The 19,934-nt window shown below is 37.9% G+C and overlaps 1 protein-coding gene across 1 annotated transcript in view; it reads right to left on the bottom strand.

The window, feature by feature from the left end:
* Nucleotides 1-18,379, bottom strand: part of ACADM (acyl-CoA dehydrogenase medium chain) — a 33,076-nt gene extending 14,697 nt beyond the window's left edge. Inside the window, exons 1-7 of the mRNA XM_011284929.4 lie at nt 17,947-18,379; nt 13,886-13,973; nt 10,463-10,560; nt 10,272-10,341; nt 8,403-8,503; nt 7,699-7,779; nt 196-326 (exon numbers count right to left, since the gene is read on the bottom strand). Coding sequence (XP_011283231.1) covers nt 196-326; nt 7,699-7,779; nt 8,403-8,503; nt 10,272-10,341; nt 10,463-10,560; nt 13,886-13,973; nt 17,947-17,976 — 599 coding nt within the window. The 5' untranslated portion in view covers nt 17,977-18,379. The remainder of the gene's footprint in view (nt 1-195; nt 327-7,698; nt 7,780-8,402; nt 8,504-10,271; nt 10,342-10,462; nt 10,561-13,885; nt 13,974-17,946) is intronic.
* Nucleotides 18,380-19,934: the final 1,555 nt, after the last annotated feature.

The raw sequence follows: 19,934 nt of genomic DNA, 5'->3' as shown, positions 1-19,934 counted from the left end.
GCTCACACTCTCCTTCTCTCTAAAAAATAAATAAACATTATATATTGAACTATTTATGATTTTTGCGGACATTCTAGTTCCATGAATACAACTTACCTTAATTGTGGTGTTTTAATAATAAATGAAAGGAGGGAGGGAAGATTTTGAATATAAAGTAATTAACAAGCAATGTACAGAGATGTTTAAACAACACACCAATTAGCTTTTCCTCCATTGGTTATCCACATCTTCTGACCATTAATAATATATTCATCTCCTTTTTTTTCTGCTTTGGTCTTTATACTAGCAACATCGGAGCCAGCTCCAGGTTCTGTTACACAGTAGGCCTTAAATGTATGGAAACAACAGAAAAAAATTAAATATTATTAGACTGTGAATGTTTAAAACCAGGAGTGCATTTTATTTTTCAAGCCACAGTGTTAAATATTTTTAAATACCTAAAAATAATATGTTCTTAGAGAATCAAACTGCTGAAATGTAAAAACATTTATTTATTTTTTTAAAGCTTATTATTGAGAGAGAGACAGAGAGAGAGAGAGAGAACGAACAAGTGGGGGTGGGGCAGAGACAGGGAGAGAGAATCCCAAGCAGGCTCCACAAATGCAGAGCCTGATGTGGAGCTTGAACCCAAGAACTGTGAGATTATGACCTGAGCCGAAATCAAGAGTTAGACACTTAACCAACTGAGCAAACCAGGTGCCCCTGAAAAGATGTTTTAAGGATGAGTAAGTGAGGCAAGCAATAAAATAGCAGTTGTACAGAAGAAACTACTACAGTTCAGTACTAGAATGTGAAGTGTGAAACAGTTGATCTCAGGGTCGTGAGTTCAAGCCTCATGTTGGGCCTGGAACCTACTAAAAAAAAAAAACCCCAAAAACCAAAAAAAAAAAAAAAAAAAAAAAAACCAAACCAAAAAAACCCCAATGTTGGAGTGTCTGGCTGGCTTGGTCAGTAGAACATGCAACTCTTGATCTTGGGGTCATGAATTCAAGCTCCATGTTAGGTGTGGAGCCTACTTAAAAAAACAAAAAATACCCCAATACTATCAAGGGTGGATTTAAGGGGGAATAACAAATCATATGGCATAGGTACCAGGTATCTACATTTTACAAATAAGGAAACTGAGGCATAGTGAGACTAATTTGCCCAAGTTCACAAAGCTAGTAAATAGCAGAAGTACCCACATAAGACTGGAGTCAGAGACACAGATTAGAAGGCTTTGCAATAGTACAAGCAAGAAATAAAGCTTTAACTAAGAAACAAGAAAAAATGGAGAGAACTGTGGTGTGAAATCTACAGGACATGATGACTAAATAGGATGTTGGGGAGCTTGTGAGGAATAAGCTTAGGAATTCTCTGAGCTTGCACAGATAGGTTAACAAGGCATAAAGAAATAGAAAACCACAGCATGAATGCATCCAAGATTAGGTAAACAGGGCAAAGGCCCCCAGTATAGGACAAAAGCATAGGAATAGGAAATCTCAGGATGAAAACATCCAAGATGAGGTAAACAAGATTAGGTATTCAGGGCGTTAGCACCCCTCAACTTTCTACAATAGCAGAAAGCTGCTTTCACAAAAAGGAAGAACCAATAGGTAAACAGGTAAACTGGACTTTAGACTACAGCAGGGTGAAGTTGCCCAGAGCAGAGCCTAGTTAGCAAAAGAAAGGTGCCTTGTTGACCCTGAGGTAGCATGCTCTTTCTTGTCCCCTAGGCCAGTTTAGGTAAACAGAGGTGGTGCCTCACGTCTGTTAACAACCTTCCACCCAGTGCCAGGATTTTGTTTTGTATTGACTCAAACCCCTAATACTGAATATCTTAAACCCCCCCTTCCCCCACACCCATGAGTTAATGTTCACAGTTTCATTGTCTCTGTGTGCACATCCATCATGCTTGTAAGCCTTCTGATCCTAATAAAAACGGAGCAAGGACCCTTAGGGCTCTTGTCTCCTCTCAGGTATTAGCCTCTCTTGCATTCTAATCTTGTGTCCGCTCTCTTGCTGGACAAGAGAGAACTCCAGACCCAGAGTCTACGACAGGAGCTAAAGAGGATGTTATGATCACCAAATTTTTTAGTTTAGGCAACTTCCAATTAGGGATAACCTAGAAAGGAAGTAGTTCTAAGGAGTGGAGAGAAGACAATTTGGTTTGGGACATATTTAGTTTAAACTATTTAAGTCTAGACAAGAAAAAAAAGTCTAAAGGCAAGTACATATAGAAGAGTAAAGCTCAAGGGAGAAGCCAGGGCTGAAATTAGAGTTAATAGACTACCCAACGAATATACCACAACTTAATGCCAGATGAGGAAACGAACTTGATAATTTAAGTCAAGAGTAAAATTTATACAAGTCAACAGCGCTAGGGGTGCCTGGGTGGCTTAGTCAGTTAAGTGTCTAACTCTTGAACTTGGTTGTGGCTCAGGTCATAATCTCAAGGTTCATGAATTCTAGCCCCACATTCAGCTCTGCACGGACAGTGCAGAGCCTACTTGGGATCCTCTCTCCCATCCTCTCTCTGCCTCTCCCCCACTCATGCTCTCTCTCTCTCAAAATAAATAAACTTAAAAAAAAAAAATAAGTCAACAGTGCTAATGCTATAAGCTATGTTTACAACAGTATCTAAATAATATAAATAAAATAAAATAATAAAATACCTAAAATAAGAGTGATAGAGAAACACCTGGGTGGGCTCAGTTGGTTGAGCATCCAACTTGGGCTCAGGTCACAATCTCATGGTTCATGAGTTCAAACCCCATGTCAGGTTCTGTGCTGACAGCTCAGAGCCTGGAGCCTGCTTCAGATTCTGTGTCTCTCTCTCTGCCTCTCCCCCACTTGTGCTCTCTCTGTCTCTTGAAAATAAACATTAAAAAAAAAAAAGTGATGGAATCCTCCAACCTTCATGCTAGAGTATTATATTTACTCTGTATTTCAGAGTGTGGTTACTAATGATGGGACTTTATTGTAAAAATAAAAATTAAAAAAAAATTGGTGATAATTAGCTTAGAAAAGATTTACATGATAACTATATTCAAATATCTCAAGGACTATACAGCCAAGGGAGAGAATTTGAATTGACAGAACTACAGTGAAATCATTTGAACTTTTACTGAATATCTATTATACTGTGAAGTGGCAAAATTATGAAAAAAATGACAGAATCTTTTTCCTCAGGACCACATAATCTAGAAGCACTTTCTAATTATCATAAATGTTCCCGAATGGAACTACTTCAGCAGGCTCGACTTGCAAGCATGAAAACTGAAAACATGAGCAAGATGGCCTTTTGACAGGGTTGCTATAGAGGGGATTCAGGTGTCATAGGAGTTAACTAGATTGATCTCTTACCTACAGATTTAAAGATGTTTTCAGCATTATAACAACAACAAAAAATACTATATCAATGAACTGTCCAGGAAAGATAATTCTGTAAAGTACTAAAATTTTATTTTAACCACCAGTTGGATTTTTTTCCCCTGAAATATTCTTATTAGACATTTCTCTACTTTATAATAAGGCAAAGTTTTTAGAGCTTATGAAGTATACGGATCTGTGTGTTTCTATACAAAATGGCTTGTTACAGATAATTCTTCAGAGTTGTCTTACTGGATTGCTTCCTAGTAATTAAAATTAATTTTATAATGCTCTTTCAGCAGAAGCCTTCTTTTTTATTTCAACTGCAACTTGTTTTCTTCTTTATCACACTACACAGTATTATATATAGTATTATTGTCATTCATGTGTTTTTCCCTTGTGCTGTATCAGAGCTTCCTGAGGGTAGGAAAGGTACACTATTTGGCATCCCTAATGCCTATTAATAAGTATGTCTCTGGCATTTGTCATCCTCACTATTGTAACTAGTTTGACTTATAATATGTAAATGCTGCCATTCAAACCAGAAAAATCAAGTAAATTAGTAATTTTTATGCATAATTTTACTTATTTGCATAATTCTATGCATAGTAAGTTAATACATTGTGGATGAGGATCTGAGAGTCTATCAGATTGTTAAATTCTTGTGACCAGGATCAAAATTTATTCACTTTTATTCCCTGGTGCACAGTATTAAGACATTTGAATGAATGAGTACAACAGTGTAACCTATTAGTGATGATACCACCACCTTATATATATATATGTATATACATATATACATATGTATATATGTATATACATATATATACATATATGTATATATGTATATATATATATAGTTTACAAAGAAGTTCTGCATTTATTTTCTATTAAAAAAATTTTTTTGCCTTATACTCTAGAGTGATTTCAGGTAGTTTATATAATACATGTTTTTTTAAAAAATTGCAGTGAGGTGAAAATAAAGATAAAACCAGAAAAAAAAAAATACTATACCACATGCTTTGAGGTTCAAATAATTACTAATGGAGGACTATAAAATTAGATCTCTGCTTCCATCTTGCCAAAAAAAAAACACTAGTTAAAAGTATAGCTTTGAGGTGTGAAATGCCTATAAGCTGAAGTCTGGCATAGAGCAGGCAATTCACATACTGAGTAAATTAGTAAATGAATGAATAGCAGTTAAAGAGAAATGAAGTTTCCTCTGGTCATTAGGTACGATGGAAACTTCTCTAATATATTTTTGCAAAAGGAACACTATTTAGAAAAACAAGTATTTTGTTTTATCTTTAGTATATCCCTTTTAAATACTATACTCCCTATTTTCAGAAGAGACAATGAAGTTAAATGACCAAATGAGATCACATTGCTATTATATGGCTGAGTCACGACTTGAATCAAGATTCAGTGTTGTTTCAGTTGCATTCCAGCTACTTCTAAGCTCCACTGGAAATCCATTGTTTTATGGCAGTTTTCTGCACCATTACCAAGCTTTTTACAGACTTCTAGGTTCTAAGACCATGCTTGGAAAAGTAAGTTTACTTAAGTCCTGCCCATAACAAGCTTACTCTAACAGTTTAATAATTGTTCCTAACTGTCTGACACTGCATATATTTCAGGTATACATTTAAAATACTTACTCCATTCTTGAAAAAAGAAATATGGTTTCTGTGGGGCACCTGGCTGGCTCAGTCAGTAGAGCATACAACTCTTGATCTGGGGGTTGTAGGTTTGAGCCCCATATTGGGTGTAATAAAGGTTACTTAAAATCCCCCCCCAAAACTTAGAAACATGGTTTCTAATTTACTATTTTAATAGTTTATATAATAATATCTATGCAATAACAGAATTACTTTTAATTTTTGAAAGTTTTCTTATACCATATGGTACTGAAAAATAATTATAGTGTCCTTAATTATCTCCATACTTGCTTCCTCGGTATATCTGAGGCTGTATAGCCAGAGTATATCTGACTGCACCAAGCAAGAGATTAAGTCTTATGAATATACAATGACAGTGTATCTGTACTGCAAAGTTAAATCCAAAACCTTGTATTAACTTCTTCTGTATTGATGTTTACCATGACATTATTTTTAAAAGCCAAAACCTAAGGAATTTAAATATCCAAAAATAGGGAATAGTGAAATAATTTATACTACAGTACATCCATTAGGTGACATATTATACAGTAATAAATATAATAAAATTTATTTTTTATTTTTCAAAACACTGCAGTATTTAAAAAATTATGTAAGAAAATGCTCATGTTAAACAGGATATAAAACTGTGTATATAATATGACTCTAACTATTAAAAATACATTTATATGTATTAAAATATCTGATAGCATGGTTTGTGCCCACCCAAGGACACACACACAAAATATCTGACAGCAAATATAATGAGAGGAAGACCACTTAACTTTTTTTTTTTTTTTAATGTTTATTCATTTTTGAAAGACAGAGCACAAGCAGGGGTGGGGCGGAGAGAGAGGGGGACACAGAATCTGAAGCAGGCTCCAGGCTCTGAGCTGTCAGCACAGAGCCTGACATGGGGCTCGAACTCACGAGCTGCGAGATCATGACCTGAGCTGAAGTCGGATGCTCAACCGACTGAGCTACCCAGGCACCCCAAGACCACTTAACTTCTTATCTGAGGGACCATACATAGTTTTATAATCAAAAAAGTTAAAAATATTTTTTAAGAAATTTAAATAAAACACATTATATGTAGTATAATTTTATAAATATTTATTGGGAGCTAAATAACTGTGTAAATTGTGAATCAAGACATAGTATGTCTACTGTTTTCATTTTAACCCTTGACTTCATATTTTGAGTACATTTACTGCTATTATGCACTAAAATGGGGAAAATGTATAGTAAACCTTTATTAATTCAGAAGTTAGAATAATTTTTACATAAACTGAAGGTATCCATAACAAAATAGCCAAAAAAATGTTTAAAATATTTGAACTATTTTTAAAAACTTTTATCTTAGAAATACCAATTTATAAGTAATAAAATAATTACAAATATTCTTATCAGTACATCTGGGTAGGTTCTCCTGGGCATCTCTATGCTATAATTTTTTACCCTATTCCTAGTATTATGTATGCTACACGATACAATCTAAAATTTCACCCAATTCTTAGACAATACTGAGAATTAGTCTCCTAAACTCTCATTTGTTGAAAAGTTACCAATTAAGAGATTTATACAAATGTTTTTATTAAGCAGTTTGCCTAAAATTCAGGTACCTAAAATTAAAAACATTGATTTAAAAAAAAATTTTTTTTTTAACGTTTTATTTATTATTGAGAGACAGAGAGACACAGAGCGTGAGCAGGGGAGGGGTAGAGAGAGGGGGAGACATAGAATCTGAAGCAGGCTCCAGGCTCTGAGCTGTCAGCACAGAGCCTGATGCGGGGCTCGAACTCACAAACTGCAAGATCATGACCTGAGCCGAAGTCGGTCGCTCAACCAACTGAGCCACCCAGGCGCCCCAAAAACATTGATTTTTAAATGTTACTTTCTACTCTTTCAGACCAATTTTTACCATTTACTTCAAACTAGTAACCATTTACTCTATTTTGGGATCACAATCACACTGTAGATTGAAAATATATTCAACTGATAAACAAAAGAAGTCAAATTCCTTATGTAAAAACTTTCAAAATAGATCTGTGTGTGTGTATGTATAAATATCTTTTTTTTTTTTTTAAATAGACTCCATGCCCAATGCAGGGCTTGAACTCTCGACCCTGAGATCAAGAGTCACATGCTCTACCAACTGAACCAGCCAGGAGCCCCTATAAATATCTTTTTTTGATCCAATTTAAAAATTAGTTGAGTAGTGCCCAGAGAATGAAATAAAATCCATAAACATTCTCAAGTCATTCAATCATTCAACAAATAAAATGATTAACTTTTCAGTCCCATTAATTTCTTATTAGTTCAAAAGACTACTAGTTCAAACATCTAGTGTCGTACGTTCAATCTGAACTTCCGGACACAATCACTCAGTTCTTGAACTGCAGAGTGCTCCATTAAACAGGTATTTCTTTCCTGGAAATGAGCTAGGAGATGATAATGACATTTGTCTGGAACCCCAGAAACATCCTAAATAGACAACTTTCTCTTGAAAATAAGCAAGAGGATTATTATGACACTTTTCTTGGCATCCCAGAAACATCATTATACCTAAATATGCTGCTAACTTCTGTCTTAATGTGTTCTAGCCCAGTGTATACACATTGATTGGAAAGGAGAAATAGTACCCTTGTTCCCTTCTTTAAATGTGGAAAAAGGAGCAGCCGCACATACTCACACACATCAATGGCTCCTCAGTCATCCTCCCCAAATACTTCTTTTGTTGTTGATCATTTCCAGCAATGATAATAGGCATTTGCTACCACAGAAAAGTGACATTGAAAAAAGCAAGATATTTTTATTAGGTATGTAAATTTAGAGATTCTATAATTCAAAACCAGAGAACTACTTTTTCCCAAGGGGTAAATCCAAAGAACTGGCCTTTATTCTTCCTTTAAGACAGTTAAAACCATGAGGAAATAAATCTGTTAGTCCAGTATTTTCATAAAAGTTATATAGGATTTGTCAATATAGTATGTAAAAATCTACTGTAGTAACATGCACAAAGAATTAAATTTAGGATAAGTGATGTGGTATATATGATCAGGTCTCTTAAGAATTGCTCACTAAATTCAGCACTGCCAGCAGTGGCAATAAGCCATCCTGATCCTTCTCCTGAATGCTGGTTTTTGGCCTTGCCCTTACCTAAAAACTGCCACTGACGCAGCAGCCAAAGTGTACAGTTTCCCCACAAGGACAGGGAGGACTACAAGTACGGAGACAACAGGGCCAGAATGATCAATTCTGGGAATAAGAATTCTAGCCTTCACTGCAGAATCTTGTGTTCATTTTAAAGAAAATTGTGTTGCACCAGCTAACCTAACCTAGCATTACTATCTCATTAACACCTGAGTTATACAATTAATTTTCTAAGAAACTTACCCCCAAAGAATTTGCTTCAATACAAGTCTGAATCCCTGTACATCCATAAGCCAATTCTTCAGTAATTAAACAAGCATCAAAAATTCCAAGTCCAAGACCTCCTGTAATATCAAAATGTTTTAAGGCCCATTATAATGTGTAGTATTATCTCATCAGAAATAAAGGTGAACTATTTTAATTTTTTTTTAATGTTTATTTATTTTTTTTTTAATTTTTTTTCAACTTTTTTTTAATTTATTTTTGGGACAGAGAGAGACAGAACATGAACAGGGGAGGGGCAGAGAGAGAGGGAGACACAGAATCGGAAACAGGCTCCAGGCTCCGAGCCATCAGCCCAGAGCCTGACGCGGGGCTCGAACTCCCGGACCGCGAGATCGTGACCTGGCTGAAGTCGGACGCTTAACCGACTGCGCCACCCAGGCGCCCCGAATGTTTATTTATTTTTGACAGAGAGAGCACAAGCTGGGGAGGGGCAGAGAGAGAGGGAGACACAGAATCTGAAACAGGCTCCAGGCTCTGAGCTGTTGGCACAGAGCCCAACGAGGGGCTCGAACTCACAAACCATGAGATCATGCCCTGAGCCAAAGTTGATGCTTAACTGACTGAGCGATCCAGGAGCCCCAAAGGTGAACTATTTTAATTAACAAGAAACTAAAAAAGTGTTCTGGTTAGCACAGTAACAAATTATATTTATTCAAAATAAGTTTTAAATATTTCAAAAAATTTTCTATTTGTAATCTGCACCTGTCTTCCTGTTTCAACTGGATTTTGTAAAAACTTGATTCAACTGTGCCAAAACTTTGGCTCTTTTACCTGAAGGAGTGACAACCTCACAGGAAAACAAAGTCTTAACAAAATGTAAAATCAAAGGTAGAATTAATTGCAACAAACTGACCAACTCTAGAGAGAAATTACCAACGTTTAGGGATAAAGTTATAGTTGAAACCAGTTTAAAGAAGGAAAAATGCCTCTAGGTATTAGTACAAGGTTTCTAAAAGCAGGCAAATACTGAAGTCTAAAGAGAAAGATAAAGGCAAAAAGCCCTTTATCATAAAAATGACTTACATGAATGGCAACTAATATTTGAAAGACTAAGAGTTTTGCAATTTTTTCCTATTCATATACATTCTAGGATTAAATATGTGAACAAAGTGGGGCTCCTGGGTGGCTCAGTCGGTTAAGCATTGACTCTTGATTTTGGCTCAGGTCATGATCTCAAGGTTCATGAATTCAAGCCCCTTATCAGGCTCACGCTGACAGTGGGGAGTCTGCTGGGGATTCTCACTCTCTGCCCTTCCCCCACTAACTTGCTCGAGCGCGTAACCTCTGTCTCTCTCTCTTTCTCACAAAATAATCTTTTTTTTTAAATTTTTTTTTCAATGTTTTTTATTTATTTTTGGTACAGAGAGAGACAGAGCATGAACGGGGGAGGGACAGAGAGAGAGGGAGACACAGAATCGGAAACAGGCTCCAGGCTCCGAGCCATCAGCCCAGAGCCTGATGCAGGGCTCGAACTCACGGACCGCAAGATCGTGACCTGGCTGAAGTCGGCCGCTTAACCGACTGCGCCACCCAGGCGCCCCACAAAATAAATAATCTTAAAAAACAATGAGAACAGAGGCCCCTGGGTGGCTCAGTCAGTTAAGCATCTGACTTCAGCTCAGGTCATGATCTCGCAGTTAGTGAGTTTGAGCCCCGCAATGGGCTCTGTGCTGACAGCTCAGAGCCTGGAGCCTACTTGGGATTCTGTGTCTCCCCCTCTCTCTCTGCCCCTCCCCCACTTGTGCTCTGTCTCTCTGTCTCTCAAAATTAATAAATAAATGTTAAAAATAAATAAATAAAATGTAAAAAAATGTGTACAAAGCTTACCACAACTCCCTGGAATGTGTGTATTCATTAAACCAAGTTCCCATGCTTTTTTAATTAGGGGCACAGGGTACTGAAAGGAAAGAGAAAGGTAAAGAAAAAAAAAAGTTACATTAAAATCTAGATAGTTCAATTGTATAATCTTATAAAAATGTAAAAAAAAACTTTTTTCTCCTTAAAATGCACATAACTACCTCGCCAGTTTTATCATACTCTGCAGCAACTGGGATTACTTCTTCCCTGGCAAATTTACGAGCAGTAGCTTGAAACTCTTTCTGCTGTTCAGTGAGCTCTAAAATAAAGTCATGTAGAAAACATTAAAATAAGACAATGAGCTGAGGAAAAAAGTCCTATGATATTAGTATGTAAAAATTTATAATGGAGTCTTTAATCCTTGATTAACCAGAAAGTCCACAAATAAACCACAAAGACCACAATGCACTTTCAGACTAGCAAGATTTCATTGTATAATATAAACAAATTTATGTCAACACAAGTACCAAAGGAGGTAGGTTAAGATTTCTAGCTTTTACCAAGGGGTAACAGACATAAACTCATTTTTCTCTTCCAATTGGTGAGGGTAAAAAAAATTTTGTTTTTACTTATTACTAGTTCCTAAGCAGATTTACCAAATGTTTACTAACACTAAAATGAAACTAATATGTAAGACATGCTCTGATCTCAAGAATCAGTCTAGGGAGATGAGACATGTTCGGTGAGACCATAAACCAGCAAAACTTGTTCCAAAATGTAAGGGTTAAATTGTAGTGTTCGGGCTAACCTGTAGCCTTGAGAAATAACAGCTACGTTTTAACACTGTAGGTTAAGAGATAACAGCCTTATCCTATCATCAATCAAGGGAAGAAAAGTTCAAGGAAAATCAACTGGATTAGTGTTTGATTAGATTGTGGCAAGGGCATGTCTGAACTGTTTCCAACCCCATCTGGGAACTATTTCTTTGTTCTGTTTCCAGGTGAAGATAAGACGATGTGGTAGGCTATAAAAACTCGGTATACCGGCTGTTCCAGGCTGTACTCTGATCAAGAGTGTCAGTCCCAATCACTCGGCCTTACCTCTCACTGCAATATACTTTGTCGTGACTGTCACTGGTGCCCGTAGCATTCTGTTTCAGGAGTTGTGTGGATGCAACACAAAGTATCATGTAAGAATCCCAACACTATAATTTCAAATTTTACTCTTCCTTTAAACTGAGATAATTTAAGGTTATAAAATTAGCACAAAGCAACTAGTAAAATGTGGGACTGTTTCTCAAAAGTTAACAATAACATAAAACTCTAATTCAATTGCATAAAATATGAGGTTCTGTTGTTATAAAATTAATGGAGTGAATAAGGTGGCTGGACTGAGGACTGGAGCCAGTCATTTGCATTTTTTTCCTTTTTTTTTCTATGTAATTTTTTTTTTTCCAGGCATAGAATTCACTGATTATTCACTTACATACAATACCTAGTACTCATTAAAACAAGTCCCCTCCTTAAGCGCCTGGGTGGCGCAGTCGGTTAAGCGTCGACTTCAGCCAGGTCACGATCTCTCGGTCGGTGAGTTCGAGCCCCGCGTCAGGCTCTGGGCTGCTGGCTCAGAGCCTGGAGCCTGTTTCCGATTCTGTGTCTCCCCCTCTCTCTGCCCCTCCCCCGTTCATGCTCTGTCTGTCTCTGTCCCAAAAATAAATAAACGTTGAAAAAAAAAAATTAAAAAAAAAAACAAACAAGTCCCCTCCTTAATACCCATCACCCATCTGGCCCATCTCCCAGCCACCTCCCTCCAACAACCCTCAGTTTGTTCTCCATCATTAAGAGTCTGTGGTTTGTTTCCCTCTCTTCTCTTTTTTTCCCCCTTCCCATATTCATTTTTTTTAAATCCACACTGTTACAGGGTTTTAATGTGATTGCACCCAACATCAAAGGTTGGGTAAGATTCAAAAGAGATAGAGGGTATTTTGGGCAAGAAAAATAAGAGCAAAAGCAAAGAGATAAGAATGAGCAAACATGCTCAAGACTATAATCATTTGTATAGGGATGTGAGAAATAAAATGTAAAAGACATGAGAATTTTGGTGTTGAATCGAATAGCCTTAAAATCAAATCTTTCATTTTATAGATAAGGAAACAAAAGCCCAGAATGAGGAAATGATAGCCCCACAGTCTTACAATGAATTAGCAGTAAAAGTACACATAAGAGTTTCAGTCACTGTTCTCTACATCACAATTTTTTTTTTTTTTTAAGTTTATTTACTTTGATGGGGGTGGGACAGAGAGAGGGAGACAGAGAATCTGGAGTGGGCTCTGTGCTGTCAGGGCTCAATCCCTCCACCTTGAGATCATTGACCTGAGCCAAAATCAAGATTTGGACACTTAACTGACTGAGCCATCCAGGTGCCCCACAATTTACTTTTAACATTGGGGCCAGCAGATACTAAGGTTGTAGGTGAATAAAAAGAGAGGGAAGGCAGAGAATTAGTTTGTATTATTTATTGAGAACCTACTTAAATACAGTCATGCTGTACTAGGGATTTTACATATATATTAATCTTAAAATAAATCCTGTGTTATAGACATTATCTCCATTTTATAAAGAACTGGATACAACTGCTCATAGACGTTATCTCTATTCCTTTTCTTAAGTTTCTCAGCCTCCCTCCTAAATACTGTATCTATCTCATCCAGTTACCCAGCATACCACCACAGATTTCTCCTGCTGGTGTCTTGCTACTGACTATGAATCTGTATGTGACAAACTGAAACTAAATAGCACTTACACTTAACCTATGTTAATAACAGAGTAAGAAAGAAAACCCAGTGGCCCAAGCTCCTATCCTCACATGGCTTGAAATTTTTAACTCTAAAATACGTTATAAAGAAGCTAACAATCTTAAAAAATAAAAAACAAAAATGATAACCCTAGAGAGCTTTGAGTTTGTCATTTGTACCTGGTTAGGAGTTAGTTATCTGAGCTGCCTTTTACCTTTTTTCTGAGATCAAGAAACCAAAGATAATGGATTTCAACTAAAAGAAAGGAAATAATTTTGAAGCAAGAAGCACTTTAGGAGACAATGGATGCTAAAAATAGCATCCATTTTTTTGCCTAGGGTCTTCATTTTAGAGAGGAAAGGGGAAGAGAAATCTTACTACTTTCCCTTCCAACACCACATGACTCCCTGATCCCAGACTTTAAACCTTTGGCATCAAAACTGCAGTGCAGATACAGCAGGGCCAAAACAGGCTTTGGCTTATTAGCAGGAAGCTAGCACTGTGTATCTAAATGTTCAAAATATATTTTTTGCATTCAAATTTCTAACTTGAAAACTATCTGTATCAGTAAATTTGTTGTTTATTTAGGGCTACAAACTTAGGGAAAAGGGCACATATATATGTGTCTCCTGCTAACGCAGATCTATGTGTAGGATATTAGGCTGAAAAAGAAAAGGAGATCAGGAAGAATGGGTGTGACTGACTGAACAATCTGTGGATGGTCACTGGCTCTATTCATTACTAGACATTACTAAATGTTTACAAATACATATATTCCAGACAAATACATATACAGAGCTGCATATATACAACAACTATGTTTAAAATCAAAAGACAGAACAAAATATACCAAAATTAAATCCCAATCCTGGTTCACGTTGTAGGGAAGCTTTTGTATGCTGTGATCTCCAGTCAGAACGAGAAAGACTTTTTATGACCTGTAAAGGACAATTTTATTAAAATAAATTGGATGAATTAAACATCAAATAAAAGAATACTGACAATTACGAGTACAGCAACTTGTGTGATTTATATTCAATAAGTCATTACTTAAATGCCTTCAACTATAATTTGATTTGTATATTAAATAAGCCACATACCAGATGTCTGAACATGTATTGCAGAGATTTTTTTAAGTGATGAAAATAAAACTAATCAATAGTATTAAAGTGGAGTATCTCTAAGACAAATAATAGTCAGGGGTAGTATCAGACTTAGGACCGCTTTTCTGGAAATCTCACATACAAGCTCTAGGACATCTGTGATTGAGAAGCTGGGGAGAGAGCAACAATAGGATGGTGTAGTCTATCAGCTTTGATACCCTGTCCCAGGTGAGCCTTGCAGGTATGCCTTTGGGAATTGTCCCTTGGAGGATTCCATTTTCTACTATTTAACAAAACAAATTAGCCTAAAACTAGTTCTATTTATTTTCTGCTGCTGTCTGTAAGCATTCTTAGAATATTCTAAGACACACTATGGCAGTCACCAGTTTTGTAAATAAGATTTTATTGGAACACCATGTCTATTGCTGCTTCTCCAGCATAGTTGTATAGTTGCTAGAAACCACATGGTCCACAAAGCCAAAAATATTTATCGTCTCTTTACAAAAAAATTTGCCAACCCTGTTCTAAACTATTAATAGGCTACTTTTCTTAATATCTGGAATATACTCATATTTCATCAAAAAAAGTATAATCAGATATACATGTATTATTCCTTTGCAATCCATTATTATACTCATGATAGTTGAATATACATAAAAGTAATCATTTGCATTTATTTAAGTTAATGGAAAGCATACTAGAACTCCCAAGTATATGTTTGAGGACAACAAAATCACACAGTTTACGCTTCAAAGTATTTGATGGAAATATCCATAGGCAATTCTAATATTCCAAAGAAAAGAGAAATTGAACAATATACTAAAAGATTAAGAACTAAGGGGTGCTGCTGGTATGCCTGGGTGTCTCAGTCGGTGAGGCATCCTACTTCGGCTCAGGTCATGATCTCATGGTTCATGAGTTCAAGCCCCGTGTAGGGCTCTGTGCAGCACAGAGCCTGGATCCTGCTTCGGATTCTGTGTCTCTGTCTTTCTGTCTCTCTCTCTCTGCCGCACCCCCACTTGCACTCTGTCTCTCAAACATGAATAAACATTTAAAAACAAAATTAAAAAAAAAAGAATGGTGGAAAGCCTCGGTGGCTCAGTTGGTTAGGTATCCAACTCTTGGTTTCAGCTCAGGTCATGATCTCATAGTTCCTCAGTTTGAGCTCAGAGTCCAGCTCCAGTGTCAGCCTCAGAGCCTGCTTGGGATTCTCGCTCTCCCTCTCTCTCTCTGTCCCTCCCCTGCTTGGACTCTCTCTCTCAAAATAAATAAATAAACTTAAAAAAAAAAGAACTGAACTTACATTTTTCGAAATCTGTAAAAACAAACCGTCTATTTTGTAGATGACCACAGCTTACAAAGAGAATCATCTACATTTAATGTGACATTATGGATACTCAAATATCGTGAATACCCTTTCAAAATAATAACACTTTATACAATTTTGAAAAGAATAACCAGAGTATAAAAATACGTATTTTTTTTGCAATTTTCATTAAATTTATTTTGGCAGTAAAACATGGTTTCTCTAATGCATACTGTTCAAACATCATAGATGAAACCTGTAGTTGTTTACAGTCACATTCCACAATTAATTTACTGAATCTCCAAGTCAAGCCTAGGATTAAGGCACTATTTTTATTCCTATTTTACCTATGAAGAAAGTGAGACTCAGAAAGGTCAAGTGAAATTGGACAAGGTCACTCTGCTATTACATAGTAGAACCAGGATTCTAACTGCAGCATTTACTATAGAGAATCCATACCATCAACCACCTTACTATCTGTTCTTTCAGTTTAAGTCTCCTATTCGGTTATTACATTCTAAAAAGAAAAACATCCCACAAAAATCAGACCAAAAAACTTGGCTCTTCTAAGTGTGTGTTTACATACTACTGAACAAAAATTAGACCTCACAAAATAAGTAAGTCTGCTGAGACTTTAAATACAAAAATTATTAGTGGAGGGGCACCTGGATGGCCCAGTGGGTTGTCTACCTCTTGATTTCGGTTCAGGTCATGATCCCAGGGTTGTGGGATCAAGCCCCACATTGGGCTCTACCCTTGGTGTGGAGCCTGCTTGGGATTCTCTCTGTCTCTGCCCCTCTCCCCCCACTCGCTCTCGCTCTCTAAAATAAAATTGAAAAATTAAAAATGAAAATGAAATAAAAAAGAAAATTATTAATGGATTTAAAATAATTTATAAAAAGTTTACATATTATTTTTCAGGAAAATGTTATATAAAATATAAAAGTAGCTACACCCTGGGGACAATCCCCATCAATCTAATGATATAATAATGTTATCCATTTAGAGAGGTGGCTTAGTAGACAGAATATAGAAATTGTAGATTATTTGGATTTAGAATGGTTTGTGTCTAGACTCCCCAAGTATTTTTGAGACCCTGGACCAATTACAAACTTCCCTGTAGCTTCTTTTCAAACTTTGAAAATGAGGCTTTTCTTACTGGATAATTTGTTGAGATGATTAAAATAAGAAAATGTCTTGGAAGCATAATGCCATATAAATACTGATTTTATTACTTTGGGATCTCTGCCCAGAACAATGGAATTCCAAATCTCCAAAAGATGGCAACCTCAGTCAAGCATCAATTCTGCAATAATAGCACAACTATGTATTTTTAAAACTATTTATGTATTTTTGAGAGAGAGAGAGAGAGAGAGAGCACAAGACAGCATTCGTGAGCAACCAGGGGAGAGACGCAGAGGTGGGGTGTTGGGGGATGGGGAAGAAAGAGAGAGAGAATATCCCAAACAGGATGGAGCCCGATGCCAGGCTGGATCCTACAACCCTGGGATCATAACCTCGGCCAAAACTGAGTCCTAAATTCAGCCAACTGGGCCACCCAGGTGCCCTCCCAGCACAATTATAATTAAACGCTTTCGCCCATTTCTTAGGAACGTAAGAATCTTAAATTTTATGGGAGTGTCAAAGATGAGATACAGCTGTGTAAGTTTTCTGGATCAGGTTTTTCTATATACCTTATTGGAGATTGAGAAATCGGGTCTTTTTTTTCTGGCGTGAGTTAAAAATAATTTTTAAAATGTCCAGATTTCTGCCTTCAGAGCCCATTAACGTGTATAGCAATAACAAATATTGGGCAGCAATCCATTAGAATTATTATAAATTCTAAAGCTACTTTTTTGAGGGCCAAGAACATAACTTTCTTAACTCAATTATTAAATACATTAAGTACTCCAAGAAGCAGCTGCTCTACTTTCCTTTTCCTCCGTAACTTTGCAAGCACTCAAGATACGAGTATCTGAAATCTGCACTTTCTATCATGTATCAATTGCATGATGACATTTACTTGGGCTGGAGGCATAAGGCCAGTAGAGAGTTTTCTCAAAATATACTGCAAAAACATGGCCTTTGCTCGTTCTGAGATGCCTGCCCAATTTAGACACAGTTTACTTTCGGGAAAGGGTGAGATTCCTGGGGGAATTATATAAAGAGTTCCTAGGCCAGAGGGAAAATGAAGGACATTCCGAAAAATGACTGCCTACAAAGGAACCGACGAGTTGCGATGATGATAGGGCAAAATTGAAAGCCCGGACTGGATAATAAGAGAAGAGGGTAAGCGTGAAAGCAAGGCGAGGATCCGGACTTGAGGCCCGCAGCCAACGGTGAGGTCAGGAAGGCCAAGGCGTCCGATAAGCTCTTGCCTCACCACAGCTTCCTACTCTCCCGGGGAAGCACCTCTTTTCGTCCCAAGCTTCCGCCCCCCCAGCCCCCTCCAAACGCCACAACCACCATTCCCCAACCCCACCGAGCCTTGCTGTCTCTCACCCCGCAGCACCGCCTAAACATCGCAGCCATGGTTGACTCTTGATCCTGCTGCTCGGTCTCCAATTCTCTGCGCAGCTCCGGGACTCTTAAAGGGTGCTCCAACCCAGAGGAGCGACACCCGTCTGGCCCCGCCCACACCCTGGTCCCGCCCGCTGGTGTGGATGTGGGTGGGGAGCGGGTAGCCTAAAAAGGGTACCGTAAAGGAAAAGGAGGATGGGGGTGGGGGGCTGCGTGCTCGCTCCGAGCGAGCGCGGACCAGTAGGATCTTGGGCGGTTTGGGAAAGAGTGTCTAACGACCTCCTTTGGCCGACGTGTCCCGAGGGGTGGTCCCGGAAGAGGCTTCGCTTCCCTCGGGCCCACAGAGTTTCGGCAGCGCGACCTTTCGAGGACGCGGAAGCCTTGAAGGCTCTCGGAGCGGGGCTGGCGGCGGGAGCTGGAGGGTGGACCCGCGCCTAAGGAAGAGGAGCGAGTGTGGCGCGGGGCCTGTCGGGAATCTGGGTGAAAGGGGGCGGCTAGGGTGCGCAGTCCCCAGCCAGTTCTGGTGGTAAGATGCTCTCCCTGGCCTCGTCCCAGAAATTTACCAATCCAGTTTTTTCTGCCTAAGTATTACAAGTACATTTTACTCTCGAAAGCTCGGCCGAAGCCATAGTATGTGCTGTGTTTCAGAAAACAAACGGGAAATCCCTTAGGTAAATTCGACCTTCCCGAATATTCCCGAGGCTATTTATTGCTACCCACGTGTGTGGATGTGGACCGTGTCCTTGGAAATAAATTGAGTTTATTTAAAGCTCCTGGCTCAGCGAATGAATGAATGTTGGACGTGAATGTCTGCCTGAGGAATTCTATTTAAAGTCACCCTCTCTTCCTGTTAGACCCTGAGTTCGCAGTGGGTAGGGTGTGATGTTACAGTGTTGGGGGATGTGTAAAGCTGTCCAAGGTTTGGCTAGCTTTTTGTGAAAGCTAGTAAGAACGCCACCGCAAGGAAGGAGTGTAAATGTTTCCCATAATCCCCAGGACTTTTCATTTTTATTGCTATCATCCTAGTTTAGGGTCTCATCACTCACCACTAAATCCTGTAAACTTGCTTAACAATCTTTTTTGCCTGATAAATCAGGCCATAATCTCATTCTAATTTAGCTTTTCAATTCCTATATTCTGTTATGGTAGTCCCCTACAAGAACCTTCTACCTTTTCATCTGGGGATTTATAATGTATTTATTGAGACTGGGCATAAGGCAGAATGTTAAGTGCTAAATTAAAGTACCAGGGAAATTCGGAAAAGGAAGAATTCAATTGGTCCTGGAATCATCAAGGAAACATTCAAATAGGTGGGTAAAACAAAAAGTGGACTGCTAAAGTTGGGTAGGAGTTAATAGAAAAAAAAAAGATTTGACTATGCACCTCTAGTTTTTAAAAAAAATTTTTTTTTTAATGTTTATTTATTTTTGAGAGACTCAAAGCATGAGCAGGGAGGGGCAGAGAGAGAGGGAGACACAGAATCCAAAGCAGGCTCCAGGCTGGGAGCTGTCAGCACAGAGCCCGACATGGGGCTTAACCCCATGAACTGCAAGATCATGACCTGAGCCAAATTCAGATGCTTAACGTACTGAGCCATCCAGGCGCCCCTAATTTTTTCAATTTCTTATTCTGAACATTTAAGCACAATGAAGATGAGCAAAAAGTTCAAATCAGCCATATGATTTTATTACCTAGATTTAAAAATTGTTATTGCCCACTCGTGGGATTTAAAAGACAAAACAGATGAACATAGGGGAAAAAATAAAAATTGTTGTCGCACTTGTTTTATTCATGTGTGCGTGTCTGGTGTCATTTAGTTTTTGTCAGAACTGTAAGTTGTAAACATTAAGACACTTCATTTCTAGTGGCGCTTGCATGGCTCAGTTGGTTAAGCGTCTGACAGTTGGTTTCAGCTCAGGTCATGACCTCATTGGGCATGAATTCAAGCCCTGTGTGGGTCTCTGTGCTGA

This window comes from Felis catus, chromosome C1, assembly GCF_018350175.1.
Source record: "Felis catus isolate Fca126 chromosome C1, F.catus_Fca126_mat1.0, whole genome shotgun sequence".
Lineage (NCBI taxonomy): Eukaryota > Metazoa > Chordata > Mammalia > Carnivora > Felidae > Felis > Felis catus.
The sequence above is the reverse complement of the archived record's forward strand: the minus strand, read 5'-3'. Positions and strand labels throughout refer to the sequence as shown.